The sequence below is a fragment of the Lathamus discolor genome, chromosome 2 (assembly GCF_037157495.1).
Source record: "Lathamus discolor isolate bLatDis1 chromosome 2, bLatDis1.hap1, whole genome shotgun sequence".
Taxonomy (NCBI): Eukaryota; Metazoa; Chordata; class Aves; order Psittaciformes; family Psittacidae; genus Lathamus; species Lathamus discolor.
The window spans coordinates 107487435-107502892 of NC_088885.1; the positions used below are offsets into that span (position 1 = coordinate 107487435).

The window sequence follows — 15458 nt, forward strand, 5'->3', positions numbered from 1 at the left end:
CTTACAGACAATGCCTGAGGATCCTTCCACCAAATAAGATGTACATGCATTTCTGACAGCCAAGACTTATTTTTAATGATATATGCAGCGCTAATGCTCTAAAGCAGCAAGCAGCAGTACATTGTCACCTCTGAGATACAGTGCTTTTGTATTGAAAGAGTTTTCTGTCCTTTTTTTCTTTCTTTCCTACACAGAGCATTGAAACATCAAAAAGCAAAATTATTGCCAGTGACTATAAATTACGAGTTGACTCTCTTGAGGAAAATGCTCTTGTTAATTGACCTACTGCTTCACAAAAGAAGTGGAAAACAGCAACAGTGAGGACAGCAGTGGGGACTAGAAAAGTCTTGATTTTCTGTAGGCTTGTCAGGGGGTTGGCAGCTCTATACGAAACCTATGGTGTGAGCGTTGTACAGCCCACAACTTCATCACTACCAACCAAAACCACAAAATGATATTACGAGAGGCGAGAGGCTCTGCTACCCACACCAACGTGACAGACTTGGCTATTCAGTTGAAGCAGTTGTCATGCCACGTGCTGGGCACAGAATAGAAAAGGATGTTAACATGATTATATGTAATGCTGATATTTTACACCTTGTTCACTAGCTCCTCCCATTTTGATCCCAAAATTGTATCTATAGTGAAAACACCCTATATTTTAACCTTTATAATTAGTTTGAGTTAAATGTATGTTTATCTTATTTCTATTTCAGGCTTATTATGCTATTTATATATTCAGTTTTTTAATTACCTCTTTGTAATTGTGGGCACATACACCAGATCTCAGTGGGACACTTATACTGTTTTCCCTATCCTAATTGACATTCTAATGACTGACGTGTTATCTTTTTGCTACTGCATTAGGGACCAGTTTTTACTGTGAAATAGAAATGTTGTGGGGAATTGGCTAAGGAAGACAGTTTTTTGTCGTAAATATTGATTGGTTTCTTTCATTTCATTTGCTTGAAAAACTGGAAAAATTAACACCCATGGCTCAGTAATTACAATATGTTATATATTATTACCAGTGGAGGACTGAAGGCAGAAAAGAGCCTGATAAAGCCCCCAGAAGGAAGGGTACAAATCTTTCTTCTCCCTGAGCTGGAATGGTAGTGCCTTCCTAGTGCCAAACGTCAGCCAAAATGTCAGCCTGGGTGTCTATCACCCACGAAAAGGCAAAGCATGCAAGCTCTAGACTGGCAGTTTCTTGTCAGACTTTCTCTAAGTTTTGCTCTTTGTTGCTACGTCAAGTTTAAGGTTAAACCTGTCACTGTGGTTTTATTCTGGGAGGAGCAAACGTGGGGATTGATGTTGTTCCCTTTTTCAAGTGATCTGTTGTCTGGAAATGCAGTGCACTAAGAAGCAGCTGAACTGAGAAACTGAATCTGTTGAGAGAAAACTGCTAAAATGAAAGCTTCTTCCTTTATTCTGGGAAAGCAGCCTACAGTACCTGGGCAGGAAAAGCAGAGCACGCACCTCTGCTCTGTGCGTCAGAGTGAGTCTCTGGCGTTCAGTAAATCTCCTAAATGTACCTCCCTCCTAGCAGTGAACAGTTTTATTGCATTTGTCTGCTGCAGAGAGGCTCTACAATTACAAATCTTTTTCTCAAGACCTGAATGTACTAATTTTCCCACCCCTCCCCTCTTCAGTGTAGAGAATTAGAGCTTTTATGCCCTCAGCTTTGGAAATAAATCTTTGTGGGGCTTTTTGCTGATTTGTTTTTATACTGCTTCAGAAACAGTACATCTGTGAACAACTGTACACGACGCTGTACTGAAGCACCTGGCACCACATTTTATACACCTACTTTTAACACTCTCCCATGGCAGGTAACTAGAGCTCTCTCTTCAGTGTGGTACCATCCATCACTAACCAGTAGCTTTGTATAGCTGGTTTAATATTAACATATTGATCTATCACTGCAGTATTGTTATACCACTCTTTCTCTCCTATGCATCAAATGCCACAGTTATGTGCAAAGGCACAGTGACAAGCTAATTGTGAGCATGCCAACTTCAGGACATTTTTCTCTCCTATAAATGCCAATAAATAGGGACACCCGCATGTCTCCTTGCCACAGCTGGTACATTACCAGCCAACACTTCTGAGAAAGTCCAGCAAGAACAGGTTCAGTTACTTTGTCCCAATTATGTTACACAGTACCTATTACGTGAGCACTCATGATGGGACAACTGGAATCCCAGAGACAACTCAAGAGGCAAAGCTTTCTCAGGCTTCAGCAGGGCTTTCAGGCACCAGGGTAAAATGAATAAATGTAGTCCCTTTCCTGCCGTCACAGATTTCCTGTTTGACTAAGAACCTCAGCCATTCTTTATTGGTGTCAGACGCAGAGGACATTACCTGCTCGAGGTGACACTTCAGTTCAGTCATTTCCACCTCCCAGGCTGCTTTGTGCAGGGCGTACTGCTGCTGAAGCCCCTGGCGCTCACGCTCCTCATCCCGCAACTCCGAGCGGAAGTCATCCAGCAAACCCTTCAGAGCGTTCAGGAGCTTCCGACTTTCACTTGCCTGCAGCAACACAGCAAACAAAATCTGTCATTGGATGGCTGCAGCCTCCAGTTTCATTTTCAGGATGAAGAATGCCTACACAGCTTCTGCATGGAAAAGAATGTTCCTGGGCTAACTTTTGCATGAGAAAACTAAGAATAGCAATGCCTTCTGTGTCTACAGGCTGCCCAGGGAAGTGATTGAGTCATCATCCCTGGAGGTGTTTAAAAGATGTGTAGACGTGGTGCTTAGGGACATGGTTTAGGGGTGGTCTTGGCACTGCTAGGTTTATGGGTAGACTTGATGATCTTAAGGGTCTTTTCCAACCTAAATGATCCTATGATTCTGTGATTCTGTGATTCTATGATTCTACTTCTTGTTAGCCCTAGTCCTGAAGCACCCCTGAAAGCCAAAGATCCTTAAATCACTCTGAAAAAGGCACTAAGCATCTTTCTAGATTGAGGACATCTGTAATAACTTCTTTTTCAATACCGTAACTCAAAGCTAGAGTGTCATTCCTGAGGTTTGTTTGGTAGCTGGATATCTTATACATACAGTCATTGCTCAGCACCAAATGTCAAATATTTGTAAAATACATATAAAGAAAAGGGATTATTTTTCAATGCTTTTGTTTTGTCAGATAAAATTACTTTGGGAAAAAGAAGTGAATTTTCTGAGCTGGGTATCTCTGCTAAGGTGTCTCAGTAGTCTGTGCTTCAAATTCTGCTCAGTCCAGGCAGCTGCACACAGATCAGCTTCGCAGCAGCACCTTGATCGATACCAAAGGTGCGAATGCCAGGTAGGCCACTTTCCCTCTCCAGATGGGATCAAGGAGTGCATCCCCATCCATGTTTTGTTGAGAATGTCATAGTCACACTGAAATGCCTGTGCTCTTGTGCTAGCCAGGAGCCAAGAATGGACTACCTGGGGACATACTTGACTAGACGAGTCAAATAAACAGATATTTACAAAAATCTAAATAATTTTCATGTGCTTTTTTTTCCAACAACAACACATATAAAATTTGATACAGACAACAAATCTGATTTCATATGCTTATCAGATTTTTGACACCACTGAACCCACCTTACCCACTTTCATAATGATTAATCAGACACAACATGGTGCCTTTTTTCTTTAAAAGTAAACAAATGTGGTCTACTTTTTCCAAGCTACTTGATTCATCATACTAGATGTGGAAAAATGGCTGCAGGTGCTCACTGAATGGCCGGCCTATAATCTGTTTGGGCTAATGAAATGTGATGGTGTACAACATGGGGTTTTATAAGGAACGTACCCACAGAAGCAGAATTAATTTCATTAACATTTAATGTCAATTAGCATTTTCCTACTATACAGCAGCAGTCTGCATCATGCATGTAAGATCACTTACTTTTCAATACGTAATGAGATTTTATTGTGAATTTTTGTGCTGATACCCAATTAAGGCTAAATTCTCAAAACATCTCAAGCCCCTCGTGTAGTAATCAGAATAAGAGATCTTTTGAAGGTTTGCCTTTAGTGTCACAACAGGAGCTGCTGCGTATTGAGCACATTAAAATCTGGCCTCATCCTCTTTAAAAACCCTAACCCGAAATGTCTATGAAGTGCTTTCATTCAAGAGCCACATTCTGTGTTTTCTGGTATGCTGCATAAAGCTTTCTCTGGCCAAGTAGTCTAAAGACTTCATGAGGGAAATGAGGCAGAAGAAAAATCAAACTAAAGCAAGCTACATCCCTCATTCCCATGCATACATTTGATAGCTTTACAGTCCTGTAAAATTAAATTTGCAAAGAAAGAAGTGATGGACTAGTACATATTGGAGCCAAAAGAGCATCATTGCAGGTTTGTAGTCTACTGAGATGAGGGCATGTCTTATTTCTAAAGGCATTACATAAATGTCAGTCCTATGAGACAAGTAGCCCAGGTGCCCCCTGGGCTTGCTGGGATTTTAATTAACTTGCCAATATAAATCCAATTTTGGTTACATACTTCTAATTCCTGCAGAGGAGTCTGTTTTTCATGACTCTGTATTTACAGTCTGAAGCTGGAGAGGTTTGTGACATTATTTCTTCTGTGCTGCCAAACTGTTTTTGGAGAATAGACAAAGTGCTTTTGAGGCAATGTGCTCTGAAACATGACATTTACTTCTAGATATGCTTTAGATTCCTGCTGGTAAAACTGCCAAACAGCTTCTGCATAAGCCTCATAGATACATAACAAGGATTGTTATGGTCTTCCCCTTCCTCCCAGGGATGTTGTACAGGCAGAAGAAACAGGTCATGGCTGTGATTCCCTGGACAGTCCTCCCATACAAGGAGCTGGCTCTTTAGTACCTTACCAGTTACTGAAACTTAGAGCATGGAGGAATCTGACAGATTCACAACTGATCTAAGAGAGGGGAATTACAAAAGCGGTTTGAAGTCCTGTTGTATCCATAACTCAGGATTTATAGATAAAGGAAACAACAGCTGACAATAAATAAAAACTTAATGTAGTAAACTGCAATTAAATTCCAGGACTTTGGAGTCTTACTAAGTTGAGTCAGCCCAACAGAGGGAAACCTCCAGCTCCAGAAAAGTCTGGGACCAGGGCAGTTTTCTGAAGCTTGGTTCTGCTTTTAACCACAACTCTTTTTTTTTCTCTGAGAATTTCACTTAAGAATTTAGCCACAGTCTGGGGTTACAAGCAGTTTAGTAGAGAGTCAATTAAAACCACAAGGTCAAGAGTCTTAACAAGAACTGAGCATTTCCTCTGTCTAATCACAGATCTACTCAAAACTGAAGCTGGATCTTGATGCAAATAACTTTAGTGTATTTATGTCTATTGCTTTGGGCTTTTCCAAATAGCTAAGTATTGAAAACAAATACTGTATGAACAAAAAAAAATCTAATTGGGGTTTTTCATTGTTCCACATGTTTTTAATGCTTCTTCCATCGGACCACAGATGTGTAAACTCTCTTCTTACTCACCTTCATCTTACACCATCCAACAGGCATCTCAATCTTTCTACTCAACTGAACACAAGCTGTTCCTTTTCCCACAGGTTATTCTCCCAGATCTCTTACTACACACATAGAAACACTGACTTACAGGAAGCCCTCCTCTACTGTGCCTGCAGCCAAACTCTTATCTCCTGCCCCTGACCAGACTTCCTGTTTGGTTTCTGAGTCTTGCCAGCTCCTTGCCTGACTCTTTCTGCAGTGTGCCTCAGCTGGAAGCCAAGGGACAACACCATGAAGAGAAAGATGAATTGGCCCTTCTTAGAGTCCCCATCTACTCTGCCTCTTATCAACCTACGTTTTCCTGCCCTTTCCCCTCTGCTGTGCTTTCATCCCTCCACACACTGGCCACATAAAAATCAAAGGCAAGGCAGATGCATACTTTCCATCAGGTCGAGTACCTCAAATCATAACATTAAATACAATTAAATAATTAAAAAATGTAAATAAATTAAAATAATAATAATAAAATTAAAGGCTTCTTGTTGAGATTAAGGCCTCAGGCTTTACCCTTTTTTTCTCAAAATAATTCCGCTTTCCAAGCAGGGTGAGAAAGTCAGCAGCAAGAGTGCAGGCTGAAAACACAAGCCATTAAATATTAATATTAAATGTTAAAAATAAATACAGGTTACTTCAAGTTACTGTAAGCCCTTTCTTTTTTCTGACCTAGTTATCTCAGCCACTCCTGGGCTATTGCAAAATTTCCTTCCTAATGCGATACAAGTGCTGATGCATTTCATCTTGGAGCTTGTCAGGCAGAACCAGCAACTTAGGGCCCCCTTGGGTGGAGGCAAACCTTGGAGACTTCCAGCTTCACCACTTAGCCCAAATTCCCTATACAAATAGTGCCTTTTTTTTTTTCAGCTGTGGGCTTAAGGAGCCTGCAGAAGACCCCCAAAACCCTGAGGGTTTTTCGGCACAGCCTGACTAGTCAGTGGTATATCGGTAGGTGAGCACTGCTGAGATCCAACCCTTCAGGAAGGATGTGCTCTGAATCTGCTGATACTCTCAGAGCTTTTAAAGCTTGGAAAACATAGGTGAAGTGTTTTCTTGCACTATTTTTTGTTTAGTAAATGTGTTTTGGGATCATGTATGAATTAAGTGGAGATGATGTTTATGGGTGAAAGTCTGTAAGGTTTTTAGGGCAAGGACCAGGGTCTGTGAGGTTTATGAGCAAAGGTCCTGCATGCAGGAGGTCTGCAGGGCCAAGCCATCCACCATAGTGAGATGGATCATTCAGGGCCAACTGATACTAAGATGTGTGAGGGCAGAGCAAAGCTATGACAGAGCCTCAAGAGCACAGGTGTGTAGGTGGCTACTCCTCTGACAGTCCAGAAGACCCTTCTGATGCCCTGCAGCTATGATAGCATCAGAATTAACCTTCACTAGGGCTTACTATTACTATGCCAGAGAATAACCATGGGCCTTTCTTACTACTGACACAGACCTGTAGCACTGAAAACCCTTCTTACACACCTGTCAATAAACACAGCACTTGTTAAAAGATTGACTAGCTTGAGTGGGCAAAACAAATAACAGTGCTTAAAATGAGAAATATTTAGCAAACTCACTCATTTTTGCAGTGTTGAAATAACACTTTTTTCCTGATTGGAAAAGATGAAACCCATTTTACAGTCACAAGTCCATTTGGCTATCATGCACTATTCGTTATCAAGAGGGGCACTGAGATGTGCTCTGCTCCTACGGATCATTTGTTTAAGCAAGGTTAGCTGGAACTGCTGTATTAGAACAGTATGCAATTTATATAAAAATGAATTATAAGCAATCCTACTTCCCATTTCTGCCACCTTAATTGAGATTAAAGTCTAAGCACTCATTATTTTAAAGAGGACATAATTTATTAGAATGTTCTTGGTAATTTTAAGAGATATATATGGAAAGTTAGTACATGGTAGAGTCCCTACTAAGATAGATAACATGTTGGTTTATATTTGTTTTACTTATTCTGGATTAAATCAGTCTACAGATGGAATGCCATTAAATGACACACTCAGAGGCATCCCTTCCATGGCTGCCTTCAGCCTCTGACACAGAAGAGCTTGCTGAGAGGATGACAGTGATGGGTCTGGGAGACTGGCAAGGTGGAACCTTTCCAAATGCCAAACTGATCAAATGAATACTACCTTGGTAGCACACCTCACAGAAAATAAATGCTAGAGAATGGAGTTGTCAGCCAGCACTGTGAAAAAGGAAAGCTAAAGATTATATAAACTTAAAGCAGAAGATGAAGCAGCATAAAGATCACAGATCTCTACTATTTTTATTCAAACAGAAATTCTAACTGAAGTTACATCTTGAACTAGAGAAGCAGGTTGCAAGCGAAATATTGTGGTCATAGAATGAACGTATTTGTCTGAGAGCTCTTGCTGTGGAGCGGCCTCCCAAGTCAAGGGCCCAGATAGAGACGGGCAAAAAGCTTCAAGTCCTTTTTCACTGAACTTGTGTTTTACAGAGAATTCTTGTTCCATTCTACTTATGATTGCAAATAATACTATGTGACAGGATGCTCTCATCTGAATGTTTTCCATTTTAAAAATATCAGAAGATGCTCCTGAACAACTGTTGGAAGCTTCAAGTCTGTCCCCTTTGAGTGTTTGCTATTATTATTGTTAGGACTGCTGGTATATTAAATGCACAAAGGAAAAAACTAGGATACATGGCAGTGTTTTGACAGACACAGTCAGGGCACAGGATATGTCAGGGAGAAGTTAGCATGATTTGGTTTTAGGCACTTAAAAACAAGCCCAGTGTTGGGAAGGAACTTTTGCATTCTTTTCCCATCATTTCCAAGGGAAACATAAAATACATGTGATAGTTTTTTAAATGATTTAAAGAAAATAAAGTCAGAACTTCTCACTAAAAGCTTGACAGTAGAAAAAAGATGTGCTCAGGCAAGAGAAGCATGTAAGTTCTCCAAACCATCACATACTGATAGATGTTTCTGGGCAAACAGCCACAAGAGGAAATAGGATTTTTCACTGATAGTATCTGCCAACAGAAGAACAGTCATCACGTGGCTCCTGATTAAATATAAATATAATGGATGAAATCCACTGTAATTGCTGTGTAGCTAGAAGTATTTTTACAAGTATGATTCTAGGTGATTTAACACAGCAGCAGAAAAAAAAGGAATTCTCTTGGAAAATCCAGTTTCCATTCCCAGGGCACGATACACAAATGGTATAGTACCTGCTTCTGCTGCTGTAGTAATTCTGCAGTCTGCAGCTGTGGTCCATGATCAGTGCTGTCTGTGGAGGGACGCTGGGAGAAATCTGTCAGTGCAAACACAACATCCTCTTCCTCCTCCTCTCGCTCTGTGTCATCCCCCTTCTGCTCAGACTGCATGCCGAAGCCTGGGACAGCCTCAGGGTGCTCGATCTAAAATGCAAGACATGGGACACATCAACGCTATTTTGCCATTTACCTCAGGGACAGAAATTTATTGAAGGGTTGAGGGAAGGGACTATCTTCCCCTGCATCCCTGCAGTGGGATATATTGACTTCTATCCTGCAGGCTACAGGAAATGATCTTTGGTGATATATGACATCTTGCGTATGTGAACCAGCACCACGCAGATGTGCAAAATAGGACATCTACGCGGCTGAGGAGATGGGTGTAATGTAGCACAGTGGGTATAATTCATCACGCATTAATGAAAAACTATACAAAGCACTGGTTTATCGTCTGATGAAGACATGGAGATCAGGAAGTATCCAAATCTACCACTTTATTCTCTCTAATGCATTAGCAAAACACATGACTCCAATAATGACTGGAAGTGGATTGATTATAAATTAACCATTCAAAAAATCCACAGTGGAAAAAATGAAAGTGATTTTAATATTAGAAGATGAGCTAGTTTACATAGAAGCAAATTAGTGCTGTTGAAGTAAAGTAGAAGCTAAATAGCTACTCATCTCTTGTTTTTGACTCATATTACCATAGCGGATGAAGGTAAAGATGTTCATCCACCCTTCATCCAAGAATACAAACCACACATACTCCTACCAGACCTGAAAGGTTACTTGTACTGCCAAGTGCAGCAAACCCTGAAAAACACTAGGCATGTAAATATCAGAAATACCGAGAAAAACTACTTAATTGCTTTAGCAAATGGTTTCAGAATTGCATGAACCTGCAGAATAAATCAATTATTCTCAAAACTTTTGCATAAAGTGTCAGAATGGGCAAACACTTTATTTATTTATTTATTTTTAAGGTAAGATTTCCAAAGCAAATTGTGATTTCTGCATGTGCAACTTGACACAGATTAGCAGCAGCTTTCTTCACAGTGCATGTTGCTGGCAATCACACTCCTGCTGAGATGTGTCCGCTTGGGGATTCCAGGTTGTTATGTACTTCTGAAATTCCTGATCTTAATTTAGTCACTACTTGGAAAATCACTGTGATGACTACTGGTGCACTGCTGCTGATGGTGAGAGACTTGTGTACGGAGAAGAGGAACAAACAAGCATGAATCACTGTAAGTTCCCACAAAAAGCTGTATAATTCTCCTGCCAACATGAAAACAGAGCTTCCCTCCATCTGTTATTGCTGAAGGCTTTGTAAGGAACACACTGTGCACACAATGAGAAAATGACAGAACTCAACACATCTAAAGAGATTTGACTCTATCAGCTCGCTAATAGTTATTTTCTTTCATAAAATTATTCAGGAGTCACATGTACTTTAGCAAAAGCCAACTTAAGGTTTCATGTTTAATTTGAATCCCCTTAAAATCTAGATATATTTATAAAGTTGCTGTTGTCACATCATATTTAAAGTCTACACTTAAAGAACTGCATCCTAGTACCCCACTGCTTACAACTCTATTGCGTTAATAAGGGACAGTTACCTCTAATACATCCTCCCCTTCCTCCTCCATTCGCTTGCCTTGCCGCCAGTGTTTCAGCAGCCATTTCAGTTTCACATACAGAAGAAAGGTGTCCTGCTTGAAATGCCTGAGTTCTTGCTGCAGCAGACTTTTCTCCTGGCTCCAGGTCTTCTCCTCCAGTTTGTTCTGCAAAGTCAAGCTCTGCACTTCCAAGTCTTTCCTCCGCAGGGTCTGCATATGCTCCTCCTCCAGCTTTAATGGAACGACAGACACCGTGTCAATGGGGTAGTGTCCTGGGGCAGTTTCCAGGACTTTTACTTTGTTGGGTGACACAAACTGAAATCTCTAGTTTTCATTAGTAGTGAGTAACTATTGAGTTTTGCCCAATAAGTTCCTCAGTAATTATGACTGTCAAGGAAAGCCAAAAAGCTTTAGATAACCATATGCAAGTAGCTGGCTGTGTAAGTGGACCTGTACTTTAAAGATACATGAGAACTCTGCTATTGCTTAAACATTTTATACCACACATATTTTTCTCTTGATTGTATCCATGCACTATGTTCCCAGCACAGCCATCAGCCCACGTTGCTGTGCATATCACACCTAACAAATGCTTTTGCAGCCATTCCTACAAGGTGGGCCCAGAGCTGCCCTTCAGACAAACTGGGATACTATCCATGCCTCTTCCCTTCCCAGCCACAGACTCATCCTCTCCTCTCTGGTTATGTCTCCCTCTGCTTCTGGAAAGGCAATGCTTTTGAAGGAACCACCTCCAGCATCTCAGATATAACTACTGGTCCCTTACTTCTCAATAGTTCATACTTGGAGGCATCTGAATGACTCACAGTAAACAGTTTCTCATTCTGATATGACTAGATCAGGGACACACACAGGAACTGAAGAGACAGAAAAAGGTTGCAGCTCGGCATTCAACATGTCTCAGTTTCAGTACTAGAAGCACCAAGAAAAGCTCAGTCTTTGGAATCACATCTGTTTCAACACAAAGCCACCTGAAACATTATTCTTTAAATGTGACTTCTCCCTCGATATGTCAAAATCAAACCATGCCATGATCTGTGTCCAACAGCACTTGTACAAGTTAGCTGTACTACATCTCATATTCTGCACGGATGAGATAGTGTTTCCATTTCAACCAAGCGATGGCTCACATTGACCCAGAAAGGTAAACGGAAAATAAGACAGAGCCACTGCTTACAGGTGCCAATTTCTGTTATTTTCCACTCTGGGGAACAACAGCCTCTCCCTTTGCTCACCAGCTCCATAGATGGAATCTATGAAAGCCGTAGTACACTAATGACCACAATGATCTGAACCATAAGAACATACCCTGAAACAAACAACACTGACACAGCAATGAAGAATACATGCCATGGACAGGGACACTTCTCACTAAACCATCCAACACAAGGCTTCATCCAACCTGGCCTTGAACACTGCCAGGGATGGAGCACTCACAACCTCCCTGGGCAACCGATTCCAGTGCCTCACCACCCTAACAGGAAAGAATTTCCTCCTTAGATCCAATCTAAACTTCCCCTGTTTAATTTTTAACCCATTACCCCTTGTCCTGTCACTACAGTCCCTGACAAAGAGTCCCTCCCCAGCATCCCTATAGGCCCCCTTCATTCTATGATTCTATGATTCTATGATTCTTCTTCAGAAGCATGGAGCCCTTTGAAATTAATACTGCTAAGAAATATATGTTTGATTTTCATAGTAGCACTCAGATGCCTTTGACACAGGCTACTGGTCCATACTAGATTGTTTGCTAAGGACTTTTCTGACCTTTAAATGGTGTGCTCTGGCATGATGCAAATTTTCAGCATCTATGTTACTATGCCTTAAAAAGTCTGATTAAATAAAAATTATTTACAGTAGTTGCTAGCTTATATGGGCTTAAAATGCAGCTTACAAGTAGTTTGGAACAAAATTAGCTACAATGACCAAAAAAACCCCATACATGCAACTCCTGGTAACACTCATGGAAATTGTACACTGCTAACAAACATCAATCTGATAGAGTTAAACATTGCTAAAATTGGAATAGTAAAACAGGCACTTATTTTAAACTTAGTCTTTACATAGAGAAACAAATAGGTTCTGTGTTGATGCAGATTCTTCCACCAAATGAAGTTATGGTTAAGTACAGCAGAGATCTGAGTCATTTCCACCAGAAATACTGGAAGGTTATAAAAAAGGAGGATATCGACAGGATGGGCATAATCTGGAAAAAATGAAGAATCCAGAAGATGCTTTTATTCTTCTGTTTCTACTAGCTGTCAACATGAATAGCTAGCTTTGATTTTGCTGCATTTTTCTTTGTTTTTACAAGCTGTTATGATCTAAGTCCCCATGGCCACAAACTCTTGCAGAAGACCCTGGTGGAGGTAACTTCACAGAGTATTATGCTTTTTCAATGGACAGTTATTGCAAAAGAAAATAACTTTAAGAGGCAGGCATAGCTTCCAAAAAGCTTTCATGGCAAAAGCAACCAGGAAGGAAATCAATTTACTGGTTGCCTTCAAAAGCCTTCACGAGAAAGCTCCTATGGAGATCAACTGGAAATTAAGGCTACTTATGAGAAAATGGAGAGATACCACTTGGGCATGATGAGATAAGCTGGCACAAGGAAAAATGCTCTAGACTATACAACAATTATGCTGAATTTAGTCCATGAAGTATATTTAAAAAGAAAACTGCAGTTAAGAGCCAAAGAGCCTGCCAAAATTAGTAGCAGATTTTTTCGCTCTAGGAGCTAGAGATCACAAAGAGATTGACTAATCTGTTCCAGCCTTCAAAAGAGCAGGGGGAGACCATGTAACAAAATATGATTTATTCACCAGTTATGAATAAGAAGGTTAGGAGCATGGGGTACTGAGAAACACTAAAAAGTCCTGATTTGTGTCTCAGTTATGAGTGTGTAAAGACTCCTCCAACTTCAGACAAGTGTTGGACTTTCTTTGCTCTAGGAGGGGTCAGAACAAGGCACAGAGCCAAACTGTGCTCCCAGAGATCAAACACACCCTTCCCCAGCTCACAGAGAGCTGAAGGGGCTGTAATAATTCCTCATGCCTTATTTCATGTCTCTACCTTGACTTGCCCCACACAGGGGAGGACAAAACTCCTCTCCGCCAAGCAGAGAAGCCAGGTTCAAAGTTGCAGAACAGGCTTGAGTTTACACTTCCCCAACTTCCAGATTCTTCATTTACTCAGAGGAGGTCAAGCAGTCACGGCCATCAGGACACAAATTGCCATGGTCCTGACAAACCAGGTCCATGACACATGTCATGGTCACACATCTCTCCCAGCAGGTGGGTTTCGTATTTACCTGGATGATCTTTTCTGTAAACTTTTCTTGCTCCTCTCGGTGAAGTCTTGTCTCCTGCTCAAGCTGAGCCTGAAGCTCCTGTATCGATACATTCTGTACAGGTAAAACATGGGAATCCCTGAGCTGATCAGCAGGACAAAGGGACAGGTTTAGCAGAAAATGTGTCTCCGTGGTGGAAAAAAAAAAAGGACAAAAGAACAGAACTGCAGGACAGACATCTGCACAACCCACGGTTATCAATAGCTAAAACCAAAGCACAGTGTGCAAATAAATAGCGATGCCCTAAATATGTGTGGGAATTTCCTGTGTGGCTTCTTCTGAAAACTAAAGCTGGGATGCTGATGTTACATGTCGGATATTCCCTTCAGGCCTCTGCTATGGGTTTGCACTCATGTAGCTGGGACAGCGCACCATCAATGACATTTGCCAGACGAGCTCCAATTTACAGGATTACATATTTGGTGGCATATTTATTTATGAAAATCAAAGCTATAAAAATTTTAACATCTCTGCAGAAGATGCACCTAATACAGTTTGGACCTAATTATTTATTCATTTGCAACACTCCTGATTAGGCAGTTAATGGGATAACATTTATACACTGACGAAGCATATAAGGTCCTTTTCTTCAGATACATAACAGCTTTCTGCACAAGTCAACTTCATTCTGCTATTTCTACTCAAAACAATTACTCCACAAATGTCACAGGGATAAGCTGTGGGAGCCTGAGATATGACCAAAATGCTTAAGTATCTTCCCTTTCAGGTCCTACGCCATTCTAATCTTAATACTTCCAGTTTTATGCTATCTTTAGGTTTGGCATCCCATCCACTTTACTTCTGGAACTTATTTAATTAAAAAATAAAGACCCAAGAAGGCAGAGTCAGATGTCACCATTTATACTATGTTAATTAACCTGGTGACACTTATATTCCTGATCAGAACTCCTTCTTTTCTGTCTCTCACATTGGAGCTAAAACTGACTTCTCTGTACAAAGGTGATGCTTGGCCAGATGCCATCCTCTTCTCGTGTGACCACAGAAAACACTATGGCACCAAACTCCTGCTTCCCAGAGTGAAGACACATTTAAGGCAGGGATCACTTCAGGCTTCAAAGCATAATCCCAAATTCTCTGCTGACCAATGTCCAGTGCGCTCCAATCTCAGCAGCTGCAAGGATGTAACGCACGTCGTGGGACCACTCTCGGGGCCTGCACTGCCATTTTCCCTCTGACATCAGCCCTGGCACTTGTATCCTCTCCCCAGGCACTCCTCCCACTTCCCAAGAGCAAAACCAGCTGCTGTTGCTGTTTGGGATGTGGCTGCTTTTGCTGGGACACTTCTGGTTATTCACAAAGTATTTGTCACTGGAGCAGAGGCTGCTCTGCTCCTCTAGGGAAAAAGATCGAAGAATCCCATAAACCACCAGCAGGAAGAGACTTGCTTGGAGAATGAAATTAGCCCTTACATACACTTTCTGGGCCTTATCAGTTCCTTCTTGACTTGATTCACTTATTGACTTGTGCAAGTATGTTTTGTACCTGAGGAAAAGATACTCCCAACCCTCTGAAAGGTATGCGTGAAGTGACCAATGTTATGTGCCTTATTGATTTGATCTTACACCTTAATGTGTCTGCAGACATTTTGCACTGCACAAAGGCAAGATCTGGTCACAATAATCACTGATCTTAGTATGCTTCTCCTTGCAACCATATGATTGTGCATTTAGGTAGGTAGAA

The 15458-nt window shown here is 41.0% G+C and overlaps 1 protein-coding gene across 5 annotated transcripts in view; it reads right to left on the minus strand.

Moving 5' to 3' along the window:
• MTCL1 (microtubule crosslinking factor 1) overlaps positions 1–15458 on the minus strand; it is a 109500-nt gene that overhangs the window by 23194 nt on the left and 70848 nt on the right. For 3 of the 5 annotated variants that reach the window (XM_065668008.1, XM_065668007.1, XM_065668009.1), the window contains 4 exons: positions 13719–13811; positions 10391–10621; positions 8724–8912; positions 2365–2532 (listed from right to left, as the gene is read on the minus strand). In XM_065668008.1, the coding sequence (XP_065524080.1) occupies positions 2365–2532; positions 8724–8912; positions 10391–10621; positions 13719–13811 (681 nt within the window). The remainder of the gene's footprint in view (positions 1–2364; positions 2533–8723; positions 8913–10390; positions 10622–13718; positions 13812–15458) is intronic. The other 2 variants (XM_065668010.1, XM_065668011.1) reach the window with 1 other exon arrangement.